This window comes from Hippoglossus stenolepis, chromosome 11 (assembly GCF_022539355.2).
Source record: "Hippoglossus stenolepis isolate QCI-W04-F060 chromosome 11, HSTE1.2, whole genome shotgun sequence".
Classification (NCBI taxonomy): Eukaryota; Metazoa; Chordata; class Actinopteri; order Pleuronectiformes; family Pleuronectidae; genus Hippoglossus; species Hippoglossus stenolepis.
Window position 1 is genome coordinate 24,137,012 of NC_061493.1, and position 19,748 is coordinate 24,156,759.

The 19,748-nt window shown below is 45.7% G+C and overlaps 2 protein-coding genes and 1 long non-coding RNA gene across 3 annotated transcripts in view; all 3 read right to left on the bottom strand.

Annotated features, from left to right (window-relative positions):
• Positions 1-345: 345 nt before the first annotated feature.
• On the bottom strand, positions 346-11,912 carry oc90 (otoconin 90; the record flags this gene model as incomplete). Its single annotated transcript, XM_047341875.1, is given in 16 exon segments — positions 346-646; positions 1,002-1,296; positions 1,508-1,614; positions 1,860-2,031; positions 2,149-2,241; positions 3,198-3,419; positions 3,701-3,808; positions 4,783-4,890; positions 5,795-6,025; positions 6,142-6,315; positions 6,969-7,058; positions 7,210-7,350; positions 7,607-7,663; positions 9,439-9,545; positions 10,575-10,749; positions 11,849-11,912. Coding segments are annotated over 16 exon segments (2,445 nt in total), but the record flags the coding sequence as incomplete, so codon positions are not given.
• LOC124854472 lies at positions 6,212-7,055 on the bottom strand. Its single transcript, XR_007034710.1, has 3 exons — positions 6,969-7,055; positions 6,461-6,586; positions 6,212-6,315 (listed from the first exon to the last, which is right to left on the bottom strand). It is a non-coding gene; the product is annotated as an uncharacterized LOC124854472 (long non-coding RNA).
• A 2,839-nt stretch (positions 11,913-14,751) lies between the features above and the next one.
• Positions 14,752-19,748, bottom strand: part of LOC124854447 (HERV-H LTR-associating protein 1) — a 16,732-nt gene continuing 11,735 nt past the window's right edge. The window contains exons 13-16 of the mRNA XM_047341877.1: positions 19,464-19,557; positions 16,453-16,611; positions 16,277-16,359; positions 14,752-14,795 (exon numbers count right to left, since the gene is read on the bottom strand). Of these exons, the coding sequence (XP_047197833.1) occupies positions 14,752-14,795; positions 16,277-16,359; positions 16,453-16,611; positions 19,464-19,557 (380 nt within the window). The remainder of the gene's footprint in view (positions 14,796-16,276; positions 16,360-16,452; positions 16,612-19,463; positions 19,558-19,748) is intronic.

Consider the following 19,748-nt stretch of genomic DNA (forward strand, 5'->3'; position numbering starts at 1 on the left):
AGACGACTTGTTGAGAATAACTGGTTCATATTGAAGATGAATAAGATTTAAAATGAGCAGCAATTTCCTTTGAATCAAAGACACAGGAGATGTTCTTTTGCGTTTCTTTATATTTTTAATAAATTTACTCAAGAACAGTTTCACGTCACAAATCTGAAGAGAAAACCTCAAACATTTGATTTTCAACATCATTTCTATAAATTACATCTGTTCACAAATTTATCTGCAGATCTTTAGAAAAATGCCCCAAAAATACTGGAAATCCCAAAGTTTCTTTTAGAAACAAAGTATTTGCTTTTTGTTTCCTTCCTCTTCCTCCTCCTCCTCTTAACCCTCTTCCTCTTTCTCCTTCTGTTCCTCCTCCTCCTCATCTTACCCCTCTTCCTCCTCCTCCTCCTCCTCCCCCTTTTTCTCTTCCCCTCTCTCCTCTGGTTTCGTTGATGGCCGGTGTGCGTGGCTCTGCTCTGGACTTGGCCGGTGGTTTTGGGTTTGAATCCCACTGAGTGTCTGTGTCTCTCGGCTCTCGTCACTGGAGTCAGGAGAGAGAGGTGGAGGAGGTGGAGGAGGAGGAGGGGGAGGAGGAGGTGGAGCCGGCTCGACGGAAGGAGTCAACCTCTCCTCGTCCTTCTGGTCCGAACTTTCATCGCTGCACAAAGACAACATTTTACAGATTTCTGTCCTGATACATAAAGAAGCTTCTTTAATTCAGAGAGTTAAGTATTATAACATTTAAATAACCGAATGATAAGATTTTTATTTTATCTTTTTCTATGAAACCATCTTTGGAAGATATTTATTTAACTACTTAGTTTTTTTTATAAATCTTTTGTCCATGTCCTATCTGCTAACATGGAGGAGGCCGGTTTGTGCCCTATTCTGCAGGCAGCCACCAGGGGGCGATGGAGACACTTTGGTTTCACTTCAGGGATCCGTCCCATCGGTCATCTTTATTTACGAGTTGTTTATATTCACAGTAAAGTTAAATTGACTCCTTCTCTCACCTGTTTTGAACGTGGCGTGGAGGAGGCGTGTTCTTATCGGCCGATGCGTCCTGTGTGGGTTGCTGCTCCTTCAGGGGCTCAGCATCAGAGCGTCCTCCCCCCCCTTCCTCGCTCTCCTCGCTGGACTGAGGAGAAAGCTGTGGCTTGGGGGGTCTGCTGGCCCGGCGACAGGGGGGCGCCGGTCCGCCGCACTGCTGCGTGGGCAGGCTGTGGTTGAAGTGCGCCGCCGCCATACACTCTGCCGTGGTCTTGTCGCACACACACTGAAGTTTGTCGCACACAGTGACGCCCTGACCTGAGGAGAGAGAGGACCGGACAATCAGGGAATCAAATCATTGCAGTTTGTCTGCGTTTGTTAGTTTGGACGAGAAAAGTCGAATGTTCACGTCGTTATAACTCTGAGACGTTAAGATTCCACAAAAACTACAGAACAGACATTCATGACATGTTCCAGTTCTTATTCCGTGGTTTGATCCCGTTGTTGCTCGAGTGTAACAAACACTCACATTGTGGCTTCCTGTTCGCACAGGAAACGCGAGCGCTGAGCTTCCTGTCCGACCTGCAGCCCATGGAGCGGATCTGCTTCAGGCAGCAGTGATGGAAGAAGCAACACCTGGAGACACGGTTCACGTGGTTTTAGTTCCGAACTTTAAAAGACACGTCAGAGACCTGAAAGAGTCTAATGTCACACAATATTCAATTCAACTTTATTAGTATAGCATCAAATCAAAATATACATTGTCTCAAGGGGAGAGAGGAGGGAGAGACAAATGTAGAGAGAGAGGGACGGACATCAGTTTTTCTTTAGTTTCAAACACACGATGTGTCTCCGTGGTTTCGTCACTTCCTGCTGCTCACCTGTCCAGCTGGTCCAGGGGCGTCCCTCCGGCCTCCTGGCCACAGTAGCAGCCGTACATCTCGTACTCGTGTGGACATCGTCCCGTCAGACACTGGAGCATGTCCCCCAGCGCCGGCATCTCCCGCCTGGCTCGACCGTCGCCGCCGTACAGCGTGAAGGGGCGACTGCATTCTGCTGGGAAACACAGGTTCAACAACTTCACCACGAAGACAGACAAACGTCTCAGTTTGTAGAAATCTGCTGGAACGAGACGGTTCCCTTCGGTTCCGTCCACAAGCCGAGTCGTACCTTTGCTGTCTGCTTGTAGTTGTAAGTCGCTCAGTCCAACAGACTCCAGCAGAGACCAGGCGAAGAACGGCACCGTCCTCTTCTGAGCCACATCTGTCCACAGACCACAAACCAGAGGTTCATCACAGAGACACTGGATTTCACCCTCACAATGTTTTCAGTTTTATGACTCGATGTCTTCGCTCCTTTGAGCTCGTTTGCGCTCTAATGATCCACTTTCCTGCTCCGAACAATTAATTGTGTTTAATACGAGCAGTGGGCTGGTGTTTCTCACACACCCCCTGAAATATAATGAACTTTACTGAACCCCTGAGAAAAACCTGTTAATTGATTCATTTCATTTAACCTGGTGAGTTAACGGAGCTGAGAGAGAGTCACGTGTGGAGAGGAAGTCGACTTCCTGGTTCTGAGGGAGCAGGGTTTATTACTGAAGAGCTAACGTCCACTCAGAGCACATCACATAGTTCACAGTGAAGCTGCTGTCAAACAGGAACTGAACCAAGTGTTCCTGACGTGTTCCTGACGTGTTCCTGACATGTTCCTGACTAGTTCCTGACGTGTTCCTGACATGTTCCTGACGTGTTCCTGACATGTTCCTGACATGTTCCTGACGTGTTCCTGACATGTTCCTGACTAGTTCCTGACGTGTTCCTGACGTGTTCCTGACGTGTTCCTGACGTGTTCCTGACGTGTTCCTGACATGTTCCTGACGTGTTCCTGACATGTTCCTGACGTGTTCCTGACGTGTTCCTGACGTGTTCCTGAGCTGTTCCTGACTTGTTCCTGACGTGTTTCTGACATGTTCCTGACGTGTTCCTGACGTGTTCCTGATGTGTTCCTGACATGTTCCTGACGTGTTCCTGACGTGTTCCTGATGTGTTCCTGACATGTTCCTGACATGTTCCTGACGTGTTCCTGACGTGTTCTGCAGGTTCTCTATGTGACAACAAATGTTTGAGACAGTATCTCTGGACATTTTCTGGATCTTCTCCTGCAGCCTCTAGTAAAATGTCTGGAACATCTCCGGCCTGAGTCTGACTGAACTGTACCGTGTGTGTCTGTCTCCTGGGAGCTGTCCCTCACGTCTCCGTCCACACTCCGAGGCTCGTCCGTCTCTTCTTCCTCGGACTCAGCTGTGGTGAGCGGGGTTGGTTTTGTGGTGGTTTTGGACGCGGTGATCTCTGACCGGGGTCCGACGGAGGTGACTCGTCTTCCTGGTGTCGTCACGGCGACGGTCCTCGCTGAAGTCGATGACGTTGGTGTCGCTCGACCTGAAGCGTGAGACTGAAGGTTAAGAAGATACCAGCAGCTTGCTGCAGGACTCTGAAAACCGATTTCTTGTCGATATATGTACAGTGTGTAGAAATGAGTGGCATCTAGTTGCATGGAAAAGTATTTAAATATAAAGTATTTAAATATAAAGTATCTTACACACTGAACCTTTAAAGACTGAAACTCACTCGTCTCCTTCAGAGTAAAGTGATTCTGACGCTTCCTGCTGCAGATGTTTAATTTGAAGTGTTGATGAAATGTGAATTCTCTTGTTCCTCACCTGGACTGAGGGCAGCGAGAGGAGCAGCAGGCGGGGGAGTGAGGTCCCGCTCCCATGATGCACCGGGAGCTGTGGGGGGGACGGCGGTGCCGCTCGTGACCTGTGGACCTGTGGACGAGGCCGTGACACAGATTTCAGAGTGAGCAGGTATCACGGCTGTGTTTCTGGGCGGAGCTTCATTCTGCACGAACGTTCCTGAGCGAGCGGTTGATCTTAAACGTTACACTACGACTCGACGTGGTTCAGCAGCAGCAGCACGGCCACAGGCAGAAGGGTCCAGGTCCTCGTCCCACTCGTGTGGACACGCCTGGACAGAGTCCTTTCAAATTTGGTACAAATCAGATTGACTGGTGAGATTTGAGAGGTCAAAGGTCACAGAGATCTCAGAGTTTCTGTTCTCGAGAACATGAATCTCAATGGAAGAAAAATATTTTAATACTTGAAACTAGTTCATCTGCATTAAAATATGTTGGAGATGTGTCTGAAATGTAGAAACATTTAACACTTACTTTCCACCAATAAGCAACATGATGATTCTGATTTCAACTTGACGTGTAAAACCTTTTTCTGTTGTAAGTGAGAAATGATCTGAAACGTGTCTCGTCTGCTGCAGCTGAATAAACACGATCATCGTCCTTTCAGCATCTTTAACTCTGCTAAGTGATGAATGAGCAGATTATGTTTGTCACGTTTGGATTCTGCTCGTTAATCCGATCTTTCCTCCGACTCGTTGCTGCAGCTCTGTGTTGCTCTTTATTCACCTGCTGCTGTGATTCATGACGCTGGGGATTATTTTCGGCCTTTGTTCACGATCTTAAAGCAAAAGTGCAGATTGATACACTGGGGTTGTAAATACAAAGCATCTCAATCGCCCCCTGGTGGCTGCCTGCAGTATAGCTCATAAATCCCACCTCCTCCATGTTAGTGGACCAAACTAAAAGACGTTAAATAAATAGCTTCATATTCAACATGCAGAGACGTTTAAATCCTCTCAATGAAAACTGTTCCTCGGCTCTGAGGAAGCTGTTCGTGAGACGACTCAAAGTTCACAGTAAGTTCATTTTCTGCACGAGTGAGTCGACCTTCATTCGTCCTCTGGGACGTGGGCTTGTCCTCGGCGCCGCTCTGCTGTCCTCCCTGTGAAGCTGGAGGTGAAGCCGGTGTCGACGTGGAGCTGACGACTCCTCCACCTGCAGGAAACAGCAGAACAACCAGGTCCTGAGACGCCGCACATTATCCCACCGGATCAAACAAAGCGTTCAAGCAGCAGTCGTCCTGTTTCTCCTCCTCCGGGGATCTAAATGGAGATTCATGTGTCGAGTGATTCTCGTCCTCGAGCCGCAGACACCTGTCAGAGCCTCAGCTCGTAATTACACATGAGCGTCGAGAGGAAAATGAGCACTTTACTGGTTAAATGTTCTAATCAAATCAGGAAGTGTGTGTGTGTGTGTGTGTGTGTGTGTGTGTGTGTGTGTGTGTGTGTGGTGGTGCGTGCGTCGTGCGTGCGTGCATGTGTCGCTTTACAAATTCAGAAGTGGATGAATCTCAATGAGGAACAGGTCTAAACCATTTCAATGGCTGAATCCTCCTCTGGTCGATCTGTCCCATGACTCATTGCACGCTGGTGACGATGCTAACGAGCTAGTTTATAATAATAAAGATGGACGACATGACGGCGGATGCCCCCTGGTGGCTGGCTGCAGTATAATCTTGCCTCCTCCATGTGAGCAGATGGGACATGGACAAGATGTTTCTGTCCTTTCAGGTCTTTCTTCTCTCACTGGTTTGAATCAGTTATTTGATGATATACAAACAGGCTGAGACGTGATGATTGACAGGTGTCAGCGTTCGTATCCAGGATATTTTGGCTTTGTTCCTGGACAGTGGGAGGAAGAGGAGACGTCGTCCATCTTTATTTACGGTCTCTGATGCAGCCGCTCAAAGTAGCTTCCGACGCAGCGGTAACAGACGGACGAGCCGGAGACCAGACCTTCGGCTCAGCTTCTCCTTCTGCTGAGGCCACGCCTCCTTTATCTAAATACAGACGGAGGGAAATCGACACGCGAAGTTCTTCTGCATCGACACGTTACAGACGTGTGACGAACCTGTTGGAGAAGCTGCTGTCGTCTTCGCAGTCGAAGGCGTCGTGCTTCCTCTCACGGTCGTCGTCGACTGTGTCCATGTTGTCTCGGTGTTTACGGTCGTAGACGAAGTTGTAGAAATATCTTTGACTGAGGAAGAAAAACAAGATTTGCTGCAGTTTGACGACGTCGTGTTTGCTAATGAAATGATTTGATATCGTACGACCCCGTGACGTCACTCGAGCTGCCGGTCTGAAGAATCATTTTCATAATTTTTTTACGTTAAAATCTGATGTTTGTCAAAGTGTCGAACTGAAGAATCCTTATTATCAGGAGGTGGTGTTGCTCAGCGACTCTCACCGTGCTCATCTGAAGCTCCCTGCTCTCCTTCATCACTGTCCTCCTCCTCCTCCTCCTCCTTCTCCTCTTTCCCGTCTTCCTCAGATGATTCTGGCGTCGCCGTCGTGGTTTTTTCTGCCTTTGGGCCGTTTGGTGATTTTGCTGACGTCAGTGATGAAGTGGTGACAACTAAACCTGCAGAGACGCAGAGACACTGTGTGAATAAAGACAACTGAACGTTAACTACAGTTCAAATTCATAAAAGTATTTATATCCTTCATTGTGAGTCGTGCACATTTTCTTGTACCCGTGTATTTTAAATTGAGAACTTCTTCTTCACCTTCCTCCGATGACTCGCTGGGAGTTGTCGTCCTCAGAGAAACGTGTGACGACATCGACGTCGTCTTTAAATTTCCATCTGCAAAGTTCAGCGAAGATTCAGCTTCACCCGCTGACGAAACCGAATCTGTGACGGAAAATTAACTAATTTAATTCAAATGAAAATCAGACGCATGTGTTGTTCTGTTGTTCTGATTTTAATCAACAGGGTTTTGGTGTTTTGCCAATTTCTTCTTTCAAAATCTATTTTTTTATCGAAATATATTTCCTTTTTCTTTACTGTAAAACAAGTTTTTATGACTTTTACACTTCATGAATCACTTGAAGGAATAATGTGAACACGTCACTGAAATAAAAAAAGAGAAAATTACCAACTGTTCCTTTATGTAAAAATAAAATATGAAAGGAATACGATCCTGTTATACACACACACACACACACACACACACACACACACACACACACACACACACACACACACACACACACACACACACTTCTTGGCTCACCCAGGCTGGATGCTGGAGGACTGTGGGATGCAGGATCCACGTTCATCTCTTCCTGCTCGAGTGCTTCCTCTGTCACCGTCTCATTCAAATCTGTAAAAGCGGCGACAGGAAACGTTGGAGCCAATAAGTGAGTCATCGAGCAGCAGGACACCGACAGCGGGGACATTATTTCTGGAGTTGTCGAAGCTGCAGGACGATCAAACTTGAGCCAAATGTAAAAACATGGGCAGCTTGGACAAACAGGGGTCTGGCAGAAAGAGAGCCTCAGCAGCGAGGATCATGGGAAACGAGACGGCGAGTGATGTGACTGTTTGACCTTTGGAGATGAAACTCAGGTGAGTCGTCTCCTCCTCGGCGCCACCTTCACTTTCCTCAAAATCCACTGAAACAACAACACACGCACGAATGGTGGCGAGTTTGAAAAACACACAACTTCATAGACACAACTCCTACACAACAATCCTACACACGACTAGTTCTTCTGCTGTAGAAACACAAAAGAAACAAACCTGAACAAAACCCTGAATCATAAATATCCTCTCACTGAATATGTCTGACTTCTTAGTTAACGTCATCCTGTCGTCCACCTACAAGCCGAAGTGGGAGAGATGGTCTGAACGAGACAAAGAGACTTTTACCTGCTGTAGAGTTGTGGAGCTGGACGCTCACAGAGTCGCTCACTGCAGACGGAGCCTCTGAAAGAAGAACCACGTGTTTTACACTCATGAGCTTGGGTATTAATGTTGTACATGACCTTCTGTACACGTGTAAAACGATTTGTAGCCGTAGATATATTTAGTGTATAATTCACATTTGTGCAGCCGATGATGTGGCTGTTGATCAGATCTGTGTTCAGGGAACAACGTGGATTTCTCCTTCGTGAAGCACAGATTTGATCTCTGCTCTCTGTTGGGATCTCATCCTCACTCCTCACTCATCAGGGAAGTTAAACCAACTATTGTTTCAGCTTTCAGACGTGAAATCATGGAAAAAAGTGAAGTGCATTTCAAGTTGAGTTAAAGAGTGGAATCAGTGAAGTCTTCATTCCAACAGAGAGACTCTACACAGCCTCTCTGTGAAGCCGCTCCAGCTTCGCTCTGAGCGACTCCAGCTCAGCCTCTATATTTAGACCTTTTGTACCATCCTTGATTTTCTCTTGCGCAGCTGTGTGGGCAGGAAGCTCCTGGATTACACGTCAAGAGGTCACCGTTTTAATTGGCTGAGAGGAGCAGAGGTGTGACTCAGCTGTTTCTACCCAATCAATCACTTCCTCGGATCTGACATCGCCGACCCGCCCGGAAACCGGCGCACTGCTGACGTGCGGCCTCGAGAACCCTGACATCAGAGTGGTGACGTCACTCAGACTCACCTCCTCCTCCAAACGCTTGGTCCGTCTCCACGGCAACGCCCAGCACATCTGAAACACATGTTTTATATTTGTCTGCACTTTCAAAATAAATGAACCACATGAACTTATCCAGTTATAAAGTTGTTTATGTTTCAGTGTGATTCATATTTAAGAAACACTTTTGTTTAACTTTATAAAACGCATAGATGCTGGTAACTTTCTCAGCTGATTGACTTGCTGAGACATGTTGTGTACTCTTTTATTGTGTTACAGGTTTTGTGCAGTGGCTCAGGACGTTGAGGGCGTCGTCCAATCCCCTTCTCCTCCTCTTGAATGGACACGATGTGTGAAGTACCTGTTTGGTTTGTGGCGGAACAGGACGACTCAGCGAAGCCTCTCAGGGTCGAGTTGAACGAGCTCTGACTCATGCAGTCGATGGCGGCGAGGTCACATTCACAAAACCTCTGCTGACACCAATCACCATCATCTCCGAGATCAGAAAAGAAAATATGGGCCGTGCATTAATATCCACAGACACAGCACCGTCATGATAGATCTAAAAACACGAGGGGCCATTGTGTGTACGTTCTCTGGTGGAGCAGCAGCAGGATGAAGGTACATGTACTCATCACAGTATATGTATTTCCATAGCACTCATCAAAGTAAAGTTAAAGTGTTTCACATATTAAATACTGAATGACTCACATTCATCATAGAAAATAACTAGAATCAGAGGAAATCAGGAAAAGCAGAGCTCCGACTCAGGAGAAGATTATCTCAGGCTGCTGCGGTGTCGAGGTCCCGTCCACTAACATGGAGGAGGTGGGGGTTATGACCTTTACTGCACCCAGCCACCAGGGGGAAATCCAGATGTTGTGGCTTCCCTTTCATGGAGCAATCATAAAGTCCATCTTAACACACAGTGAACAGAGGAAACCACCGGGCTCCACCTTCTCACATCTCTAACATCAGATAACGGATTGAGGTGTAAGACCTCAGATGTTTCTTTAAGTGTTTATGAATTCACGGTGTTGGAGTCTCGTCGACTTCCGGCAGTAACTGTGAGGTTTGTTTCATATTTACTGTTCAGACACAGAGACAGAACACATCTGTCAATCTTACCACAGCTGCTGTTTGCAGCCGGACAGGTGACGTTGTTTGGGAGGCGCGGCAGCACCTGCCTGCAGGGGGCAGCGTCCTGGTAACACCGTCTGTGGCTCTCGCAGCAGCTGCAGTAGAAAGAGACATTAGAGCGAGAGAGACCGGGGCAGGAGACAGGTTGTCCTCAAGGAATTGGAGTGAATGAGTCAAAGACGTATTTACACTCGCTTCTAGAAAGAAAGATCACATGTCATTTTACGGAGAGTGAATCACAAAGACTCTCGTGTCGCATTTTTCTTTCGGGGAGGACGATGCTACCAATAGCATTGTGCTAATGCATGCTGATTGGTCCGTTCAGACAGGACACCTCCCTGCTGAGTCTGAGGACAGTGGATGAAGTGAGTGATGATCTGAAGGAGGAGCAGGAGGATCCACATGCAACGTTAATGACGTTAATAACTCGCTCGCGAACAACAGGTGAAAGCAAAACGGCGAATGTCGTCTTGTGTCGTGCGACGTCACAAATACACAGAAAGATATTTCACTATGATTAAAAATGTCTGAAAGCTTTTATAACGTACACATTTTGTTTTGGGGCTACAGCTCTGAAGGCCTCCATCCAGTCGGGACTACCTCACTAGCGCCCCCTACAGAGCCTGGAAGTTTATATCACAAAATCTCTGGTAATAACATTTCTGTGGAGGACGACCATGGCTGATAATATTCAAGCTTCTTCACATATTGTGTTTGGATTAACGTAGTTTCCAAAACCACCTCGTAGCGTACATGTCGCTACAGACTAAAAATTGGAGATCTAACTTTAATTGTGCCAGCAGGGGGCGTCAAAGTACAACTCATTTAAAATGAAATGAAACAAGTCGTATTCTTCCATATTAAGAAGGTTTGTTTGAATAAAGCCAAACACACGTTTCTCCTGTAAACTCCTGAAGTCCGTCCACTGAGCGCTGCTGTTTTCAGGGACAAACATCAACTCCTTCATCTTATTAAATGATGAGAACCATCTCATGGGAGGGTTTGTTTATCAGTTCTCAATCTCCAGTCTCCAGCTGGTAATCAAACATGTTTAAGACTCTCCCAGTCCACTTTAAACGTGCCTGTCTCCAGCCTCTGAATCCAGCTGCTGATTCTCTACTCACATGTCCAGAGGATCCACGGGGTTTCCAGACGCCACGTGTCTGCAGGAGCAGCCGTAGTCTTCCAGGTCGTGTGGACAAAGCCCCGTCGCACACTGAAGTTTCACGGCAAAATTCAGCAGCGAGGGGAAATTATCGAAGACGGAGTGGATCCAGGTGAAGCGCAGGCCCAGACACTCTGGAGAGGAGAAGGACAACAAGATGGACACAACAGAGACAAACACACGGAGGCTGTGAGAACAAAAAAAACCCCGAAACAATTTCACTCTTGTTCCAACTCGATTTCCTCCATCTCGAGAGCCCACTGATTTAATCACAGATAATCCTGTTGCTCCAAAACCTGAGTCCAGAGACGCATGCAGGTCAGAAAAGAGTTCAGGCTGCAGCTCTCCACAGGCCAGATGTCCCCGCGGGGCTGATTAGGACGTAGGTGTCCCAGAGCATCACAGCGTGTGGACAGGTCCACCTCAACGTCAACAACTGCAACACAAGCAGCAGCTGGAGGAACCGATTAGTCCGATCGGAGCGAGACGCAGCCGCTGCTCTCCAGAAGACGCTCCGTCCATCGAGCCGTCTGTGGATCTGTTCCATCACATTTTAGATTAACTTGAATTTTCTTTCTTTGTTAACTAATTGTTCAGATGGAGAAAAACACTGAATAGACTCAAGTTTTCATCCAAATTAAACAAAAGTTTTTCCATCCATCGCTATTATCAAATGTTAGTTGGTTCACTGACATGAGCAGCAGGTGGCGCTCATTCTCAGGTCAGGCTCCATGATGTGATGAACAGGTCAAAGGTCGAAGGAAGTGATGGACGTGTTAACGATTCACAGAACACGGAGCCTCCTCATTGGTCCTCCTGCATTTTCACCTGCTGCCTGAGTGACAGTTAACTCACTTGATTTCTCTCCGTCATCATTTATTGGCTAAATCTGTTTCCATGGTCACAATGAACTTCACTTTTCAGAGGTTTTCTTAATTTTCCATTTTTGGTGTTCAAATTGAAAATGTGCATAAAAGCATCTGCATGGAAACAAAATGTTAGTTTGAATAATGTTACATCTAGAATCTACAATTTGAGGAAATCGAACACGTAAACGACTTTAAAACTTTAAAAACTGCAGAATGACGAAGCCACTTTGTCTGATACAAGCAGAGATGGTTTTGATTTACTAATTTTCCTTCTTCTTGTAGGAACGTTCCTTCCAATGAGCAGATGAATGGATCAGATGGTCGATTATGTATCCGTGACACTGAAGGCCGTCAGCGCTCTGACCTTTCTGCAGGATGCTCGTTCTCTGGAGGCTGCGTTCAAGCCTCTTACTAAACCGTTGACTCATCTTTTCAACCCAGTGAACCAACAGACACCGACTGTGATCAACCGACTCGTTACTGAAGATGAAGTGAAGCTCACGTGTCTCACGTGACGGTTTATTACATCACGTCCTTCTTACCAATCATGAAATCTGCAGTCTGGTCACTGGCCTCTGGGTCCGGGCAGAAAACGGAGCTGGCACAAAGAGCTGAAGATGGAAAAGTGATTATTATAAATGATTCATGTACGCACCATTTAACCCATCACATATTCATCCTACTATATTAGAATAATGACACAAAACACATGACATCATCACATCATCATGTCATGACAATATTTCTGTCAACAACCAAATCAAAGTGGAAGAAATGTCCGGGAGCTTTTTATCTTTATATTTTGAATTAAACAAGTCGCTGTTTGTCGTTTTTGATTTACCAGATTGTGATGTTATCTTATATTATCATTTACAGTCAACTCATTGAAAATAGAAGAATTTAATCAAATACAGAAATGAAACAACGTTCGTCTAAGTGGATTTCACCCTTGAAAGGGACATATTAACGGGGACATTGTGAAGAACTCACCAGTTGGGACAGCAGACAGGATGAACATCCACATCAGAAACATGACTGGAGCGTGAATTCAGAGGCAGGAGGCTGAGGTTTACTGCAGAGCTGCTCACGGGTTCGAAATCAGCTGCACGTCCACATCCAGCAAAGTCCAGACCTCGTTCAGCTCCAGAGAAATGTCTGTGTTTGAGCTGCTGGTTGTTCCAGATGTTGAGTCTGTCGGCTGCCCGGTGCAGGTCGAGGAGACACCAGGTGATGGAGAATAAAAACTGACAGTTTCAGAGGTAATTTATTTAAACTGTCTGCCGCTGCTGCAGGAAACACAGAGAAGGAGAGCAGACGGGAAATGAGCTGCAGGCTCGTTGGTCATTCTCACACAGTTTCACATTAGAGTCTTTGAATTTGTCACAGTCCTGACGATGAAAACTTCCACCTTCCACTTTAATCTTACGATAAACAACAACAGTAACAACAGTGCGATCTGTGACTGTCTTCAACACGAAGCTAAAGAAACCAAGTGGTGAACAACAGATTTACCTTCTTTGTTGAGGTTTCCTCATTGAATCAAGGTTCGAGTGAAACATGCGTCACAGAGTGGATCTGAGCAGCATCAGCAGCAAACACGTTGTCCTCTTGTTTCCAGCAGAATAAACTCTCAGCTCCACTAACTATGTTTATCAGTCCTACCTGGGGGTCAGGTCTAATTGGCTCTCAGGTGACACCGGAGCAGGAGCTTATCATGGTTCGGTTCCTGTGCAGGTATTTGAGGCTTTAACGGAGGTGGGGTCCCGACAGGGAGACCCACAGAGTGGTCTTTGTCCCGCAGGGAGGGGGCTGGATCTGTGACCCGGGGTCGACCTGCTCTTATCTGATCCTCCGAGGAGTTCAGATCAATGACCACCAGCAGGGGGCACAGGCGCTGAGGGTTTAATAACAGGGGGGTGATAGTGGGGCTTTGTGTGGGACAGGTGCTTCTGGGGGAGGATGGGCCAGATGTCATGTGACACACAGGAAGTGGATAGATTTACATTCACACCTTCAGCTGCTCTGCTGCTCCGAAAAATAAAGTAATTATTCTTCCAAAGTTCGTTTCAGAGAGTTTGGATATTAACGTCAAGAACTGGGGCCAGAACTTCAGAGCTATATATGCATATTATATATATATATATGTATATATATTTACACATTTATTTCAAATATCTCCTCATACTTAGGACACAAACACAAGGTTCTTGTGTCACTGCACTTTACTCAAGCACTTTTTTCTACAAATAATATTACAACTGGTAGTGAAATGTGAATATTCTCAGTTTTTGCCTATTTGATTCTATTTGTATACTTTCACATGTTCTCTTGTGCAGGATGGCTGAGGCTCAGGAGGTAGAGCGGGTTGTCCACTAACCAGAAGGTCTGCGGTTTGATCTCCCCGTTTCACAAGATGCTGAATTTCCCCTGATGGCTGTGAATGTAAAGAGCTGAACTGTCATCACGACTAGAAAAGATCGATATGAATCCAAATCATCAGCTCATCCTGACGGTCTGCTGCTGTAACGAGTGACTTTATCTTATCCTGGGTTTTCAGACGCTGCTCGACTCGGGGGATAGATCACCATGGTAACTGACGCTGCCCCCCCGACCTGTTCCAGAGCAGGTTGAGATGGAACAGATCAAAACCTGTGAACAGCCCAACTGAACATTCATCCTCATCGTGTGACGTCATATCAACAGTGAGGAGGAGTCTCAGATACAACGTGAAGCTCAAATAGATCAATTTCAAATAAGATATTTCCTCTCACCTGAATTTCATTTCATTTCATATGTCTCCCGCGTTTTCATGAATTAACTTTATTTGGTGTCTGTATGTTTTAATATTCATGGGTTCAGAGACGAGCTCGTGATTTATATCCAGTGTTTTAATTTGACTGTTCAAACAGTCGTCTGTTCCACTTTCACACACCACTTCTCTCTGATGTCATGTTTTTAGAAAGTACAGTCATGTGTCATCTGATCGACAGGGACAAGAAGAACTGACAAGAACATTTCAAGAGTCCAGTTTCTTCAGTAAATGGTCTTTTCTTCTTGTTCCTGAGAAGTAGATCAGACTGTCGTGATGTCAACATGTGAACCGGTTGTAAACAGTTTCCTGAATCGTCGGAGGTTTGGGGGGAAAGACGCCGTCACACTGTGTCCACACATCCTCCAGATGCTGCAGCAGCGAACTCAGCTGCACGTCGGTGGTTCCAGTCACTTCCTGTGATGATGAACGGCTCTTTGTGTTCAACTCCTCTCTGGTCACAGTTTGTTGCACATCTTTGTCAAGCATCTCTGTTTCAGATCTGGAGGAGGAGGAGGAGGAGGAGGAGGAGAAGGAGGACAAACAGGTCAGTGACACAGGAGACAAGTTCTTTCATGTGCTCATCTTTGAAATAACAAACTCACAGAAGTATAAAATAATCCTGTGAGCTGCACAATCCTGCTCCGAATAAAAGATATATCAGACTACGATTCATTTCATCCAGTTTTCATTTTGACTTTGATTCTAAGTGAAAGTCTTTTAATTTTCATCTGCTCCATTTGCTGCAGCTTCATTCTGACGCTTCCCTCACGTTTATGTTATTTCTGTGTGACAGGTGAAGTCGGTTTGTCTTCAGTCAGATGAACGTGTGAGCTCAGTGAAGTCAGGGTCTCATCTCGTTTTCTGACCTGAGTCGGAAGCTTCATGTGTGCGTCCTCTCGTCATCACTGATATTTAGGTTCAGACTGAACTTTATGTTTTTGTTTGTTTTTGCCTTTTGAAAATAATAATGACTTTTAATGTATTTCGATCATTTTGCTTTTGTCTTATTTTGGATGTTTTTCTATGCATCTGTAAAACACTCTTATCTAAACTGTGTTATATATGAATATATGAATATATATATAAATAACTTGGCTTTGCCTCGTTGATGTCAATTTCAAATCAAACTCCACTAAAATCCGATTCTAAAAATACACACGAGGTCTAATTAGCGGCGGGAGGAGGCCTGATGCGGCGGCACGGCCCGGCGGTGGGATCAGCGGCGTGGGATGATCGGCGTGTCAGAAGCTGTGGGAGCGGCGTCTCTCTGTGACCTCCTGAGCCCATTAGCTGTGAGGATTCGTGGCGGCGGCTGCTCACGGGCTCCTGCAGAGACGCTGCTCAGTAATGAGCTCTGATACCAGCTTCAAGCAACATGGCCGACACGTCCCCATCAGTACAGGTGAGGGAGGAAGTGTGCTCCCCAATTATTTCTGACTCACACTCACAGCTGGGCTGACACGACTTCCACCGAGAAACAGAAACCGTCACTGTCACTCTTAAAAAACAAACGACTCACGTGTTAAACATTGAATTGATCAGATGCTTCATAATTACCTCATCTGTTTTCTGTTGTAAAAGAAACATCATTCATCAAAGCTCTTTACATTTTAGTTCTTCTATCAGAAAACCACGAAGGTTTTAGCATCTTATCTAATTTTAGTTTTATTTTCCCCTGAAATTAAAGGAATAGTGGAAGTTAGGCTTCATCCATAAAAGTACGTTTTAGTTAGAAAACACAGGAAGCGTTTGATAACGACATCTTAGGAATTATTGATCAGCTTAAATTTCAGCATTTGAAATATCCGTATTAGTATTGATTATAATTATAATAAAGTTGTGTAATTGATGTTTTGCAATGCTGTTGAAGTAAAGACACACGTATAAATGTAACAGATCTGTGACGTCCCAGTGAAGCTTCAGAAAGCTTCACGCTCTCATGTGGAGCAGACCCATGGACCTTCCTCTGGTTCCACTCACTTCTGGAGAAGGAGACTCTCCTGACGCGCCGACACACCTCAGACGTGTGTGTTTCATACCAGAGGTGGCTGTCGTCACAGAAGCTGGAACACAACAACAACACATCCAGATTCTGACTTAAATTCGTCCCAACATGTGATTAACTCTGCAGCACTGTCGTGTTTAGATGTGAAAACCTTGTCGCGCGTGTCCTGTGGCTGACGGGTCTGCAGAGACACTGCGAGAAGAACTTGCAGAGCTCGAGGACGCAGGGCTGCAGCTTGTGAGCGCCGACCGTGGTCGTGCTGCTGGACGCCGACTCCCCGCCCTGCTCCGGCCTCCTCCACGGACAGCCTCTCGACGGACAGAGCGAGACGTCACAGAGTTAGTCACAAACGAGCTTCAGAAAAAGCTTCCGAGCTGCTGAATGAGTTTGTCTGCTCTGCGAGACAAAACCAAGGTCATTCAAAAGGTCATCACAGAGATTAAAGACGAGCACACAGGTTAGTCTGCACCTAGAACGATAAAGCAAATACACATTTAACCTCTGAAAGTCTAAAGTGGCGATTTGAATATATATATAATAATGTAGCTGCTGTCCTTAGATTCTCATCCAAGAAGCACTGGAGCTTTCTAATCACCACTTTGAGCTGCAGGTGCACAGACGCCTACTTACCAGAGAAGACAGATTCACATGAGGATTTCAGATGCTGCTCCACAATGTATACTCCCTATCCATATTTTGTTAAATTGTAAGAATTGTTGTTTTCTTGACCCTAGAATGGGCCCTTTATATTTAAATACTTTATATTTAAATTCTTTATATTTAAATACTTTATATTTAAATTCTTTATATTTAAATACTTTATATTTAAATACTTTATATTTAAATTCTTTATATTTAAATACTTTATATTTAAATACTTTATATTTACATCAGGAGCAGGTCCTCTCTACGGAGGCAGCCATGTTTTTTTCAGTAGCTCAGACTGGACAAACTAAACCTTTTGAGTTTCTATGACAACTGAGCTTCCACAGGTTCTCTGTCATGTTTGGAAGGGGGTGTGAGATGAGGGGTATTCAGCTGCAACACAACACTTCACCACTAGATGTCACTAAATCCTACACACTGAACCTTTAAATCAAATCTGTTGCTGTTTATCTCATTTCAGACTCAGAGCCGCCAATGAGCTAACGCGTGTGTGTGTGTGTGTGTGTGTGTGTGTGTGTGTGTGTGTGTGTGTGTGTGTGTGTGTGTGTGTGTGTGTGTGTGTGTGTGTGTGTGTGTGGGAGCTGTGCAGCTTGGCGACAAACACTCTTCTCTGCACACAAATGACTCACTGACAAATCACGGAGGACGCTGCTGCCCCTCCGCTCGTTGCTAGGCAGAACTCAGTGGGGGGGCAGCAGCCGTGGTTTCTAGGGTGAGGTGTTACTGCCACCCAGTGGTTGTGCTGGGAAGTGTGCACGTGAACTTTACAGCAGAGACATCATGTGTTCAGGGTCATTTATTTGAAATGTGCACCGGTTCAAAGTTTCACATCTGGAAAATTGATTATTGCTCAATAAATAAATCTTTTTAAAATACATTCTGTTAAAACGTCCATATTAAAACATTTTGATTTTAAATTGTCAAAAATCCTCCTTTACGTGTTTAAAGAATCTCTTCCAATACACATGTTTACGTCTTTATCACATTTTAACGTCCTATAATCCATACATCATATCATTTGGAGTTTCCTGCATCATCTGTGTTGATGAATATTCTTTTCTGCTTCTATTAAATATTCATCATCTTCAAAATGATAACCCTGTTTTTATTTTGAAGCACTTGAGTCCTGACGTTATCTCTGAAAGGATTCGACCTCTTCAGTCTTTTTCTCTCTCGACATTTAAACATGAATATTTGGCCTTAATTTGCTTTTAACCTTTGCAGCTTAAAAAAAAACATCAAAGCCTCACATGAAGGGGCCGTGCTGCGTTACCATGGTTACCATCTCAGCCTCTTGCATGGATCCTCCAGCTCTGCACACACACACACACACACACACACACACACACACACACACACACACACACAGACACACACACACACACACACAGACACACACACACACACACACACACACACACAGACACACACACACACACACAGACACACATACCACACACACACACACACACACACAGACACACACACACACACACACACCACCCACAGACACACACACACACACACACACACACAGACACACACACACACACACACACAGACACACACACACACACACACACACACACACACACACACACACACACACACACACACACACACAGACACACACACACACACACACACAGACACACACACACACACAGACACACACACACACAGACACACACACTCTCACACACACACACACACACACACACACACACACACACACACACACACACACACACACACACACACACACAGACACACACTTCACACACACACTCACACACACACACACACACACACACACACACAACACACACACACACACACACACACACACACACACACACACACACACAGAGACTCACACACACACAGACTCAGACACAGACTCACACACAGACACACACACACACACACACACACAGACACAACACACACACACACACACACACACACACACACACACACACACACACACAGACACAGACTCACACAGACTCACACACACACACACACACACCACACACAGACACACACACACACACACACACACACACACACACACACACACACACACACACACACACACACACAGACTCACACACACACAGACTCAGACACCACACAGTCTTTTTAACTGATCTCAGTCCAGCTTCACTCTTCAACTGGAGCTGGTTGTGACAGTTGAAGCTGACTCTCAGTCAGTTCTTCTCACAGGAGATGGAACCCACTCAGCAGAGTCACAGAGAACAGACGTTCAGGGAGAGAAGGAGGAAACTTTCTCATGTTCACACTCACACATCAGACTCACTTTCATCAAGCTGCTGCTTTCAGGTAAAGAAGTTGTGTTGATTTAAATAACCTCTGCTTGCGTTTTGACTGCGTGTGAATCATGAGGGTGTTGGGGGTGCTGCCACTACTACGACCGGTGGTGTGATATAGAATTCAAATCATGTTACACCCACTGATCCCAGACATGTTCACCTGGTTTCTCTGGTGGCTTGCTGGGTGTTGTCGTTCTCCAGCTCAGAGGGCGGGGGGGAGTCGGTCTGTACCGAGGAGCTGAGGGGGTCCAGGGCTGGGTTGTGGTTCTCAGGTGTGGAGATGAGGTCAGCCGGGTCAGACTAATAACTGGGGAGGATGTAACGGGCTCGGACGACACTGTGGTGAGTTGTGTTGTACTTGCAGCAGTTGTCGTCGTTGACCTTGTTGTCGGTTGTAGAACAGTTGTCGCCTGTGACTGCTCTGTATTCACGGTTGGTTTCATCG